At 39.8% G+C, this 14,933-nt stretch overlaps 1 protein-coding gene across 1 annotated transcript; it reads right to left on the bottom strand.

Annotated features, from left to right (window-relative positions):
* Positions 1-9,510: 9,510 nt before the first annotated feature.
* LOC103713046 (protein NRT1/ PTR FAMILY 8.3-like) lies at positions 9,511-14,642 on the bottom strand. Its single transcript, XM_008799811.3, has 5 exons — positions 14,241-14,642; positions 12,677-12,782; positions 12,350-12,567; positions 11,521-12,074; positions 9,511-10,596 (listed from the first exon to the last, which is right to left on the bottom strand). Exons 1-5 carry the CDS (start codon positions 14,307-14,309, stop codon positions 9,774-9,776), a joined length of 1,770 nt encoding a protein of 589 aa, XP_008798033.1. The 5' UTR covers positions 14,310-14,642; the 3' UTR covers positions 9,511-9,773.
* Between the last annotated feature and the right edge of the window lie 291 nt (positions 14,643-14,933).

The following is a 14,933-nucleotide window of genomic DNA, read 5'->3' as shown; positions in this document are numbered from 1 at the left end:
TCCGCTGTACATATCTCAAGGCGGCCGTTGCAAGATCCAACGGTAGATTCGTAAGGTATTAAAGAGAAAAAGAGAGAAGCTGTAGAATAGATCGGGGTTGTATCCTTCGCGCACACAAAAAAAAATCCATCATCCTGAGCATGAATCCATCATTAGATCATCCACCAATTACACTTTAAGACCTGTGCAGGCAGATCAATGACAGGTCTAAAGTGCTTTGAGATGTATATTAATAGGTGATCTTGTCACGCCCCGAACCCGGGGGCCCGGGGCGCGAGCAGACGCCGCGCACCTACAGGGCGGACCCCGCAGGCACGCAAGGCAGATAAATCAGATCAACTATTAATAACTAATTAAAAATAAATTCCAGTTTTCAGATCAAATGTCCATATATACATAAGTCAAAAGAGAAAGTCTATATCCACTAGCTAACTACATCATGATCACTCCGTCCCGTAATCCCCATAATCATATATCATCACCTGCAAAAATGTAAATAGTAGGAGTGAGCTAACAGCTCAGTAGGCGACATCATGCAATAAAGTCATCATATAACATGTCATAATGCATATAAAAGCGGCTAAACACATAAATCCAAAAATCCACACAATAATCTGTAAACCCAATCCGAGACTCAAAATAACTCAACCGCATGACTACGGCCACATCACCCAGTGGCATGGTTACACCGAAGTGCCAATACAACTCTCCGAAGAGCCGCTCCACTGAGCCAACGCACCACTGTGCCGCACCCCCTGGTGCCAAACTCACGCTCCACCGAGCCGCTCCGAAGAGCAAAACGCACCCCTGTGCCGCCACTATTCTATCACCGGTGGTCGCGGTGTCGGAACTAGTTCCTCAGTACAAGTCGACAGGGCCAACGTATCATCCCATTGGCGGGGTCTAGACTATAGTCACGCGGATTTTGAAAATCAATAAATCAACTTTCTATATCAAAATCATAATCATACTCCCCACAGTAAAGCGCATAACAATTTATGAAATTAAATATTTAATTTTAATTCTAACACATATTGCTAATAATAAATCAATAAATCAACATATGCAAGATACATGTTAGAATTCTACTTTAAAGCAACGGTCACCTACCTGGGTTCGCTTAAAAATTCCTGCCACAGATATCACGAACCCCTGATTAAAACATAAACATTATTTATTTAATTAACTAAGAAACATAATTTAAAAAAATTTTCAAACCCTTAAACTCCTAAGTTCATAGATCCAAGAATGGGCCCCTAAGATCAAACATAGACCCTAAAATCAGAATCCTTTAAACCCAAGTCAATTGTGGCCCAAAACAGATTAGGCCCAACTGAACCAAACCAGTTTACAGGCCCAGATCAGATCTCGGGCCCAAACCAACCCAGCCCACAGATCCAATTAGGTTCAACTCAGCCCAACACAGATTCCCAACCCAACCCAAACCAGATCTGATCAGACCAGATCAGATCAAATCTTGACGAACCAGATTATACTTACATCAGGCTAACCCAAATTCCTGACTCAGATTCAGACCCTAATCAAAACCCATTCACTCAAATCCAGATCAAACCCAATACAAGGATTAGGTGGAACCGGTTCACAGTTTAGACCCGGTTCAAAGTCTGGTTCACCATTAAGGCACACATTTCAAAGCAAGGAAAAACACCCAGGCCGAATGAAGAAGAAGAAGAAGAAAGAGAAGAAGAAGAAGGAAGAGAAGAAGAAGAAGAAGAAGAAAGGAAAAGGAAGAGGGGGGGGTTGCTGGTGGTTCCGGTCGGCCCTCGGCGGCGGCGCTCGGCCAGCCGCCGTCGGTCACCCCACGGTCACAGGCGACGGAAGGGAAGAAGAAGAGAAGAAGGAGAGAGAGAGAGGAAGAAAAGGGAGGAAAGAGAGGGAGACCGGGGCTGGAAGCCCGGCCCCCGTTCACCCACCTCCGGCCGAACCCATTTCGGCCGGATTGACCCCGGCCGGCCGCCGTTGGCCGGCCGAATCCCACAAAAGAAACTTCTCCGAAACAGGGGAAGTGAAAACCAGTTAACAACCCTCATTCCTTCCCTTTTAAATCTATAAAAATAGTAAATTAGTGATCTTCCTCACCTCCGGTCGTCGACGTGTGGCTTCCCGACGGTGATGGCGGCTCCGGCGGTGATGGGGCTCCGGCGATCCTTTCACAAAGAGGGAAAACGAAGAGGAAGGGATGGGCTCTCAGAGAAAAGAGAAAGGGAGAGAGAGAGAGAGAGAGAGAGAGAGAGAGAGAGAGAGGGAGAGAGGGAGAGGGAAAGAGGGAAGAGGGGGGGGCTTGCGGGGGGATTCGCTGGCCGTTCGGCCGGCGTGGTCATCGTGGGGAAACCACGATGACTCAACTGAAGTCGGCACTCCTTGCCGACTTCAGTTCGTTGGGCCCTAGGATGGGCCCAATTCGGGTCTTCACACTCTAACCAACTAAAAAGAAATTTCGTCCTCGAAATTAAAGAGATTTAGGCCTTTCAAATGCTCACCCCATTGAGTAATATAAATCCAAGATCTTATTCTTCTCGATCAAAATCAGTGTGATAGATAACTTTAAATCAATTAGCAAAAATTTCATATAAACTCGTAAGATTAGCACTAGATAAATGACTGACTGAAATCTCAGATTGAAATTATCATCTTGATGCATGTTTACTCGAGATCGGATCAGGATCGATTCACAATAGGATTGATTAAAAGTAGTTGTGTTTGGGATAGAACTTGAAATGAAATAGATCTCATACACTTCTCATGGTAGTGTGTTGATCCCTCAAAGAATAATGGCCAACCTTAGAGTCAAATCATTAAATGGCTAGAAATGTAATTCACAAAATGAACATGTACTTATGATCATTAGATAGCAACGGTCTATCTCAAAGATGATTTGCATCAAATCACAAGAGCAGGTCCGAGCAGGCAAAGTATTGATACCATGATTCAATATGCCACGAAGCTTTTAACTTAAACCTATAAGATGGGAGCAAATAATGCATGGTTTACGTAGATACTTAACAAATTAGACCATATTTGGCCAACAATCAACTAACCCGAGTCATGATACGCTCAAATTATTATTATTATTATTATTCTCTTAGCATATCCAAAAATAGCAAATTCTATCTAAGAGATAACATAATCATATCATGATTGACCTGAGAATCAACAAAATCTTTCATTATTGAACAACATAGTCTTTCATAATAACATGTTACCAAAATACAGTCCATATTTTTGACCAGTTTAGATTGACTCAATCCATCATACTTTCGCTGCGTAACTCTGATCAATATTCTCCAAAATTTCTTAATGATCCCAGATCATCAACATTTTTTTTTTAATAATATCCAAGCAAAATTTTATCCTTGCTTTCCAAGTTCACTAGGTCATTGTTAACCCTTGAGATAGTTGTCGTATTTGTACCATCATATAATCAAGTAATCATATTCTAGATCCAAATTTGAACTAAGCCAATTCTAGTTTTCCTTGACAATTCCATTATACAAGTTGATATTTATTCTAAGCTTCGATAATTAAAAGATTCTAGATTAACTTACTCAGGAGCTTACTTAATCATTCTGAATCTTTTCTTTTAGGCTAAACTTATTTGGGCCTCTCATGAAATCCCACTTGCATTTCTCATATGGTGATACAAAATCCACAATCAACTCATAGCCTTGATTTATAAATATTTAACTTACAAGAATCTAATAATCTGGTTCAAAGATTTACAAGGAATTCCACCAAGATATAAGCTCCATGATTTTACATTGAGATCAACTCCTCAAATAAGTAAAATATTTTATATTTGCAGTACTGCAAACATTTCGGGATCTTGTAAATCTACTAGACTTAGAGAATCTACTAATAACACAATGATATCCATATCGATCAAAATCCAAAGAACTATACTTTCCAACGATCTTTTTTTTTTTTTTTTTAACAAGGAAAAACATCAAGAACTTTTCCAAATCAAACAAGTCCTATTTTCGACTAACCCAAAAACATTTTAATCCACCAATATTCTCAAGATTTACTAATTGACTTCCCATCAAAATATCAATCTTAATTGTTTCAAGTCTCAAGTAGAGCCAAATAAAAATTCTTAAGTCTCATCCCCAAGTATATTTTCCTTCTATATACGAGTTCCATGCATAATCCACATACAGATTTCAATAAATATTTTCTAGTCCAAGCCTTAGACATCTTTTTATAGATGAATCTTAATTTGCCACCAAAATAATTAACTTCAACTAGAAGCAATATCCACAGTGCCTGATATCAAGTTAAACTTCCAAAATAATTATATTGCACGATAATATCTCATGATTAATATTCCTTCGCTTAATTTAGTCAAAATCTAATCAATCATAACTTGAAATACAAATTGCTCTACCAAAGAAAACTCTCAGAATAGCTCATTCACACTTCGGTTACGACCATAATTAGGTTGCATTCTAATTTTAGCATTTCAAAATCATGATAAATTAACTCAAATTTATCAATAACAAAAGCAAATAAATGCCTTTTAGATCAAATATTAATGATCTTAACCAGTTTCAAAATAAGTCAAACCACCACACTTCCGCTGCACTCTCTGATTTAATTCATTTAATTCTCTAAAGTCACAAAATGATTTCTGACTAAAGTATCATTTTGCATTGAAACTAAGAAACTCCAAATTTCAAATTTCCAAGTGGAACTAGAGCAAAACCTCTAGATCTTTTTGTCCTCAATTTATATAGAGTGTACATACCATAGCTAACCCCCGATCCTTTAGTCAAGTTTAAGGTCACTATGTGATCTCCACAACTTTTTTAGAATCCAAAATGTCTAGGTTTAATTTAAAGGGGGTAATTCTTGTATTCTCTTTGCAATTTAATTAGAAAATCTACATTGATTTTTCTTCCAACATAATTTACCTCAAACTTAATGGGTTAGAACTGTTGAGCTATCACTATGAGTAGGAATTAACTCTATCAACTTCCAAATCCTTCTTTACCAAAATCCTTAATGTCTATGATTAATGCTACCCATGATAACTCACATAAGCATCTCAAAATCGAAATTTCTACTCAATTTTGTATTTTACAATGACAAAGATTTCTAGTTAGGTCATAAACCTTGACTTGAGTTCAAGTTAACACATCCAATGGTCTCCAACAATTATAAGAAAAATTTAGTAGCCCAATCCAAATATACAAATTCAAATAATTAGAATACTCCACCAATTTGCATACTATATGGCCTTAAGAATTTAATCCACTAATAGAAATATGCCGATTTACAATATTCAAACATGTCAAATCCAAATATAATCCCCATACAGATTTAACCTCGAAAACATTCTGCACTAATACTACGAAAAATCTTTCTTAGCCCACTCCAATGATACGGAAGATGTATGTATAAATCACACTCTGATAATTAGTAGCAAAACCAAAAGTACGATTATATCACAACCCATATCAAGTTTGAACTTCCAAGTCGTTTAAATAATATCTGAACATGGTATAACCGGTATGCCATTGTTAATTTTCCTACACTTATCTTAGGTCAAACCTCTCTTATCATGATCAAAGATAATGTATACTTTCCTTCCACACTCATCGAAAACCAAACCCGATGCATACATTTTATCACAATGCCCAGTGATCTTACACCTTAAGCACCAAATATAATTGTCATGTCCCAATTGATCATAACCTTAAGCTATGATATATTTATGTCACAATCCCTAATGATCTTAAACGTCAAACTCTAATGCCATTAAGCCTACAGTCCCTAGTGGTCTTAAGCCGTAGGTTATAATATCATTCATGTTACAATCTCAAGTGACTATAAACCAAGGCTTTGATAGTTTTTCTATCATAATTCCCCACTCACACTTACCTGAACCTGAACCTAAACCCTAGGATACCTTAACCTTAAGCTCTGATACCAATAAATCTGTCACGCCCCGAACCCGGGGGCCCGGGGCACGAGCAGACGCCGCGCACCTACAGGGCGGACCCCGCAGGCACGCAAGGCAGATAAATCAGATCAACTATTAATAACTAATTAAAAATAAATTCCAGTTTTCAGATCAAATGTCCATATATACATAAGTCAAAAGAGAAAGTCTATATCCACTAGCTAACTACATCATGATCACTCCGTCCCGTAATCCCCATAATCATATATCATCACCTGCAAAAATGTAAATAGTAGGAGTGAGCTAACAGCTCAGTAGGCGACATCATGCAATAAAGTCATCATATAACATGTCATAATGCATATAAAAGCGGCTAAACACATAAATCCAAAAATCCACACAATAATCTGTAAACCCAATCCGAGACTCAAAATAACTCAACCGCATGACTACGGCCACATCACCCAGTGGCATGGTTACACCGAAGTGCCAATACAACTCTCCGAAGAGCCGCTCCACTGAGCCAACGCACCACTGTGCCGCACCCCCTGGTGCCAAACTCACGCTCCACCGAGCCGCTCCGAAGAGCAAAACGCACCCCTGTGCCGCCACTATTCTATCACCGGTGGTCGCGGTGTCGGAACTAGTTCCTCAGTACAAGTCGACAGGGCCAACGTATCATCCCATTGGCGGGGTCTAGACTATAGTCACGCGGATTTTGAAAATCAATAAATCAACTTTCTATATCAAAATCATAATCATACTCCCCACAGTAAAGCGCATAACAATTTATGAAATTAAATATTTAATTTTAATTCTAACACATATTGCTAATAATAAATCAATAAATCAACATATGCAAGATACATGTTAGAATTCTACTTTAAAGCAACGGTCACCTACCTGGGTTCGCTTAAAAATTCCTGCCACAGATATCACGAACCCCTGATTAAAACATAAACATTATTTATTTAATTAACTAAGAAACATAATTTAAAAAAATTTTCAAACCCTTAAACTCCTAAGTTCATAGATCCAAGAATGGGCCCCTAAGATCAAACATAGACCCTAAAATCAGAATCCTTTAAACCCAAGTCAATTGTGGCCCAAAACAGATTAGGCCCAACTGAACCAAACCAGTTTACAGGCCCAGATCAGATCTCGGGCCCAAACCAACCCAGCCCACAGATCCAATTAGGTTCAACTCAGCCCAACACAGATTCCCAACCCAACCCAAACCAGATCTGATCAGACCAGATCAGATCAAATCTTGACGAACCAGATTATACTTACATCAGGCTAACCCAAATTCCTGACTCAGATTCAGACCCTAATCAAAACCCATTCACTCAAATCCAGATCAAACCCAATACAAGGATTAGGTGGAACCGGTTCACAGTTTAGACCCGGTTCAAAGTCTGGTTCACCATTAAGGCACACATTTCAAAGCAAGGAAAAACACCCAGGCCGAATGAAGAAGAAGAAGAAGAAAGAGAAGAAGAAGAAGGAAGAGAAGAAGAAGAAGAAGAAGAAAGGAAAAGGAAGAGGGGGGGGGGGTAGCTGGTGGTTCCGGTCGGCCCTCGGCGGCGGCGCTCGGCCAGCCGCCGTCGGTCACCCCACGGTCACAGGCGACGGAAGGGAAGAAGAAGAGAAGAAGGAGAGAGAGAGAGGAAGAAAAGAGAGGAAAGAGAGGGAGACCGGGGCTGGAAGCCCGGCCCCCGTTCACCCACCTCCGGCCGAACCCATTTCGGCCGGATTGACCCCGGCCGGCCGCCGTCGGCCGGCCGAATCCCGCAAAAGAAACTTCTCCGAAACAGGGGAAGTGAAAACCAGTTAGCAACCCTCATTCCTTCCCTTTTAAATCTATAAAAATAGTAAATTAGTGATCTTCCTCACCTCCGGTCGTCGACGTGTGGCTTCCCAACGGTGATGGCGGCTCCGGCGGTGATGGGGCTCCGGCGATCCTTTCACAAAGAGGGAAAACGAAGAGGAAGGGATGGGCTCTCAGAGAAAAGAGAAAGGGAGAGAGAGAGAGAGAGAGAGAGAGGGAGAGAGGGAGAGGGAAAGAGGGAAGAGGGGGGGCTTGCGGGGGGATTCGCTGGCCATTCGGCCGGCGTGGTCATCGTGGGGAGACCACGATGACTCAACTGAAGTCGGCACTCCTTGCCGACTTCAGTTCGTTGGGCCCTAGGATGGGCCCAATTCGGGTCTTCACAGATCTAATGGTGGATTCATGTTCCTTCTTTCACGTGAAACCACATTCTAGTAAAATAGAAGTTGAGCATGGACTCTAAAATGCCCTTAAATAACTTAGAAATGTCTATGAAGCCAATTATATCCTAGAGTTAGTAAATGACAAAAGAGAAGGCAGTGGAAAACTCAAGCCCTCTCCACAAAGTTTTATTTTAAAAAAATTGCTGTGAAGTGAAAAGGCTTCATTTCATTATCTTAAAATCGGTGCATTGCTTGCATAAGAGCAAGAGTGGTGTAATTATGAAAAAAACAAATTTGTTTGATCTAAAGAAATATGCTAGTTTTATTTATTAATAGCCGTGTCGAATATTAGATGAACATCTCTTCTGCTTCTGCTTCTACTACTTCTCTTACTGTTTCTCCTTCTCTCCTCCTCCTTTGTCTCTCCATCATGTTATCGTGTTATAACTATTCCTAACAAAACAATTATAGATTGTTCCAATGGTTATAATGATCATTATCTATCCCAAAATATATTATTCTAATTCTTTTTCATATCAAAAGAATCATTATTATGATCGCTAATGTAACGATATTATAACAAAAACTAATAGATAATGATGGAAAAGATAACAATATTATTTTTCCAATCACAAACTGCTTAAAAAAGATATTACTTTTTAGAACATACAATCTCTTTTGAGAGGGAAAGTTGATGCAAAAAATTTAGATTTTGAAAAATATTATTTAGAGGATTGTTATAAATGAAAATAATGACAGCTAATTGCATTATAACACACCATAATAATAGTAAACAATATATTGCAAGGAGTACTACCTTTTTCCATGTTACCATGCATATAATATAATAATATAATGGAGGGCACCCGGTACATTATACTAGCCATTACAGCATGATATAAATCAATGACAGCTCTTATAAAACCCAATACATTACAAGGATTCTTATTTTTAATAAAGTGGATATAAAACAGAGAATTTTTCAAGTGAAATTATCCTTTTCACTACCATCCTGCTTCAAATAAAGGTAAAACAGAGATCTGCCTGCCCATTCGAGAAATTTGACAAGTGCATCCATTGTTTAACAAGTCCCCTTCAATCTCCTAACCCAGAATCTCTCCATTAGCATCTTAGATGCATGTCCTAGACCATTGAGATATGCATGTCATAATATTGCCAACACTGACCTACTCGAAACAAACCAAGGCCTCCTTCTAGATTTTTTTTTTTTTGGGACAAACCTCCTTTTAGATTAGAGCTGAAAAAAAATTTCAGATATGTGTGCACTGTACTAATGTTCCATTACAACCAAAAATGTTTTATCACATTATAAACTTTTCAATTACTTTGGGTCATTGCAAGAACCAAAAACATGATCAGAAATAACATATAAAAACAACCTACTCATTGTCAATATTCAGTACCATATGCAACAAGATGATAGAATCATACAAGCAGATGACCATATGGCCGATAATTTCAACATGCTAGTTTTTGGAAAAAGTGTTCAATAGACATCAAAGGCAGAGAAGCAGCATTGCTAGTTAAACACCACAGATTATTTATGGAATATACTCGCATACCACTAAAAACCATTTATAAGGCTCCAAGGGCCAAACCATCATCCCGACCAAGTTCAAAAAGCTTGCTTGTATTGGTGCCTCATGGCACAATAAACAAAAACCAGCAGGTTCAAGAAACTGAGTCCAGTTATAAACCAAAAGAAGTAATCGAGATGCCCTTCATTCAAGTTATCCGGGATCCATCCAGGTTTTCCACCTTGTGTAGTTATGGAGGTCAGAATGCTCAGAACCAATGAACTTAAGTAGTTCCCCAGTGAAACTGTTACAAAATAAAGAGCAGTGCATAGACTTCTCATGGCATCTGGAGATTGGTCATAAAAAAACTCAACATGCCCGATTATAGTAAAAACTTCAGCAGCACCTATCAAGAAATATTCCGGCATTTGCCAAAGAATACTCATTGGCACTGGAACCTTCTGATGTACTAAACCTTCAGCCTTTGAAATTTCTAACCGCTTTCGCTCTACCAAAGCTGCTGCTACCATCGATAGGATAGACATGAATAAGCCAATTCCAATCCGTTGCAGATGTGAAAAGCCTCTATCCTTGCCAGTGAACCTCCTTGCAGAAGGTACAAGAATGATATCATATGTTGGGATCCATATGGTGACGCTGATGACAACAAAAGTTGATAAAGAGGCAGGCGGGATATTGAAAGAACCAATGCTTTTGTCGAGAAACATCCCCTGCTCCAAAAACATTGAAGATATTTGTGCATTGGCAGCATAGAATACTATGCCAGTTGCCAGTATGGGGAGCATCCTAAGAACTATCTTCAGTTCTTCCACCTGTGTTACAGTGCAGAGCCTCCAAGGATTGCGAAAGTTTTTGCACTTATCATCAGTATTTGATATAGTGGCAGCCTTGTCAAAGAACCTGCACAGATGTATGTTAGAATTATATAATAATACGACACAATCACCTGTAGGAGTAAATAAATGAGAACGAAAAGTTCAATAGAGAGAGAGAATCCTATTGGTAAAATTCTAGCCTGTCTCCTATTAGTGCAGAATTAAAGATAGGACTTGGATGTTGGATATTCATACTGAATCATAATCTAAAACATTTAAATATGCTTAAAGAATACTGTGTTGGAGGTTCCTTACCTATGCATCAAATGGGTACTAAATGAGCAACATCAATTTGGCCCATGTGCCAAAATGCATCATCATATGGTAGCTAAGATAATGATCCACAACTCTAAGAAACATATAAGTCAATATGTAGCAAGTTCGAATGCTTACAAGCCATAAACAAGTAACTAAAAACATTGTCATGTGAGTGCATCTGTAATTGAGTTACGTCTGTAGAAGTTGATTATTTTTTTTTTTAATTACAAAATCTATTATCTGAATGCATTTATTCAGTATCTATTTCAATCTAATGGATGAATATTTACGTTAATAATCATTTCAAACATTAGATTGACATTGAAAAACTAAGATTAGCTGAAATTACAAATATAAACTCTCTGTTGGAACCCAGGCTCTTAAGATTGAGCTTTTAGGTTACGTTCAAATATTCTAGGTTCTATAGGAGTTCGAGCATGTTCTGGCATACTTCACTTTAGTTTGTTTACATGTTGACTCCAGCATATTGGCTGTCACTAGTGAATGTATATAGAGACAACAACCTGCACTGAGTTTTGAGATGACATCCCATCATAATACTAATATCTAAAAAATATAATGAACGGAATGGATCCACTATTCTAGCACTCAAATTCTATATGTATGGTATATAAATCTAAGATTATATCAACTGATATGCATTTGTACAATACAGAAGTCAGAGAAGTACTTGAAATCAGTAGTGTGCTCCAGTTTCCGGCATCTTTTGATAGCTGAGGTTTCACCGGGTAGCTCATAAAGGAGAGAACCATCATGAGGAATATCTATGTTCCACTTGCGAAGAGATGCAACAATGACTTGGCACACTCTTGTAAGAGGGCTTCCTCTATGTTGTTGAAATCTATAAAATACAGAGCCCAAGAAAAAACTACCAATAGCTAAACCCAGGGATAGAGCACAAATGCCAAATCCCAAGCCCCACCCATAACTATCTTGAACCCATACAATATAGGTGGCTGATATGAATGAACCAAGGTTGCCAAAGAAAGAAAACCAATTGAAGAAAGAGCCTTTTCTCACTTTCTCCAGAGGATCGGCATCATCAAACTGGTCAGCTCCGAAAGATAAAACACAAGGTCTGATGCCACCACTCCCTAATGCAATTAGATAAAGACCCAAAAAGTATAGCACATGAGCTGAGATTGCTTCTGGGCAAACAAACCCAACACAGGCAGGAAGCGTAAGTGCAGAAATTGATGCTGTAAGTGTTAAAGTAACCATTCCCTATCGTACAAAAACAAATTATTGTTCAATAAACAACATATAGAAGATGAAAGCAGCAAACACATTAATAGAAAATCACAAGTTTTAGGTAAAGGAGGACAAAGTAGATGGATAATACAAAGAATCAGAAAAATGCTGAAGTCAAGCATATCCCTTACATACCATTTATGAATCAACCAGACAAAAGAAGATAACATCGGTGATTATGAATTAGGTAATTGTTTGGTCCATCCAGCTTAAAAAACACCAAGAGTGAAATGACCTTTTATACTTACAATGAGGTAAATAGCCATGAAAGCTGTTATTGTCCAATATCTTCCCCAGTATGAATCTGCTAGCACAGCACCAACTAGAGGTGCGAGATTACATGTGCCTTGCCAAGTGGTAACATTTCTTGCTGCAGAAACATTTCCTTCATGTAGCTTCGTTGTGAGAAAAGTCACTAGATTTTTTTCTATTCCAAAATATGCCAATCGTTCACAGTATTCAGTCCCTGTAATAGGTATTCGCTTTTGTTCAGTAAAACTTTGTGTGCCATATGTATTCAGTCCTTGTAATGAAGCTTGTGGCTAATAGAAAGAATGAACATTGTCAGCTATTACCCAGGATGAAGAAGCAAGCCTTCCAATTTCCTGTGTGGTGCTTCAAGATAGAATTGCCTTTGATTTCAACTGATCCATCCCCTGTGTATGGTCCATCACTTCCATTCTACAAGAACAAAGAATGAATTCCATAGATATTACAATGATCTGATTCTTCCAGAAACGGTTAAAGGGTATAGAGTTCCCTTATTGGATCATATAGCTAATGTTGTGGGATGGGGTTCCCAGTTTAGTCCCACATCGGCTAATCAGCGGAAAGGTCTGTGCCTTATAATGAGGAGGCCTAAAACCTTTCCTCACGAGGCGCCTTTTATAGGACAAAACCGTGAGGGTAGGGGGCAACCTCCGCGGACCCCCGCGCCGTCAGGGCTCGGGACTGTCATTGGGACTGTCATTGGGCTCCGGCCCTGGGCGACCTCCCGTAGACCCGAAGCGGCAATCCCAGAGCGGACAATACCTCGGGAGGGACGCAGATGCTTTCCTTGCTCGGCCGGTGTGCGGGCTGGTGTCGGGGTTCCGACCCCACATCAGATGGCGCTAGAGGAAGGGCCCCGGCCACGCACAGACCTTCCCACTGAGGGGGTTGTGTTGTGGGATGGGGTTCCCAGTTTAGTCCCACATCGGCTAATCAGCGGAAAGGTCTGTGCCTTATAATGAGGAGGCCTAAAACCTTTCCTCACGAGGTGCCTTTTATAGGACAAAACCGTGAGGGTAGGGGGCAACCTCCGCGGACCCCCGCGCCGTCAGGGCTCGGGACTGTCATTGGGACTGTCATTGGGCTCCGGCCCTGGGCGACCTCCCGCAGACCCGAAGCGGCAATCCCAGAGCGGACAATACCTCGGGAGGGACGCAGATGCTTTCCCTGCTCGGCCGGTGTGCGGGCTGGTGTCGGAGTTCCGACCCCACATCAGCTAACATCATATATCAAACAAAATTCCGAAAGGTAAACAGAAAGGAATGTTGCAACTTGTTTTAAGATAATGTCAGAAACGATCCTTAACTTTTAAACTTCAACTTAGTTTAATATTTTTGAATATCCAAGTCACTCATTCTTTGATTTATGATTTCTAAAACTAAATTATTTACCTCATCAGTTTCAACTTCTTTTTCTTAAATATGCACATCCTTTCCAAAGTTCATAAGCTGAAAGCCTCAATTTCTTAATAATCCATTGTTTGACCTCCATAAAGATCACTATGACATGCCGGCAATTACACCTGAACTAATTTATCAAATTTGACACTACCAACTTAGAAATATCATTATCGGTATTAATTTTTCTTTAAAATACAGATACTGTTTTTAGTCAGTGAACAACGAAGATATGAAAAATGGCCTCGTTTAGATACTCGTTTTGGGTACATACAACTTGACAGAGTCCTCTGACACCAACATATAATGATTGTTATAACGTCGTAAAAATCGTAAATTTAAATCACGATTAGAATAGGGAAAATACAGTGTGAAGGCTCAAAGCTAAGTTTTTTCTCCTCTTCCTGCAGAGAAAATAAATCAAACGTCTAGATGATAACAAGAAACAACAACCAGAGTGAGAAAGGCAGACCTCGGAGATGGGCTCTTCCGATTCCAATAGCAATCTCTCGTTCACTTCCACCACCTCCAACGAGGCCATGATGAATCCAAGAAACCATCAAGCAAACGAAGGACCCGTCTGAGCCGAGGGGAAGGAAGAGATTGGTGATGAGAGGGAGTTAAAGTGTCAGAAACCACTTGGCGAACAGCATTGCATCTGCTGTTCTTCTCCCTTCCTCCTCTTGGAGCCTGGAGGTTGGCACAAGAAACGGAGAAGTGCGATGGGCATGGCATAAAGAGAAAAAGCCCGAGGCTTCTTCCCGTTTTGGAGGCGACACGCGCCGTAGTTGGTGGCTTCCGCGCGACCCTCATAAACGCTAAATTTCTTTATCCAAGCGAGGAGCGGGGGGTGGGGTGGTTGGAGAGAGACTGAGAGAGGAAGGGGGCGCAAGAAAAGGAGTTTGATGTCGAGGGTGGCGACGGAGACTTCACTTTTTGCATCTTCTGGGTTCGCGTGAATCGCGTCTTATTTTTTTAAACAAACAATTACGGGAAACGCTCTGGGTCAAAACGGCAATTCTACGCATGCACGTGCAAGTTGGTCGCCCATAAACAGCTGTTATTTTGTTAAAAAATAATACATTACATTTTTTTTCCTACGAATAAACATGCTTTTTTTTTTCACAAAATGAGATTTTAAAGATTGAACTTAGACCGAGGGAGC

Source organism: Phoenix dactylifera, chromosome 6, assembly GCF_009389715.1.
Source record: "Phoenix dactylifera cultivar Barhee BC4 chromosome 6, palm_55x_up_171113_PBpolish2nd_filt_p, whole genome shotgun sequence".
Classification (NCBI taxonomy): domain Eukaryota; kingdom Viridiplantae; phylum Streptophyta; class Magnoliopsida; order Arecales; family Arecaceae; genus Phoenix; species Phoenix dactylifera.
This window is presented reverse-complemented; position numbering and strand designations above follow the sequence as displayed.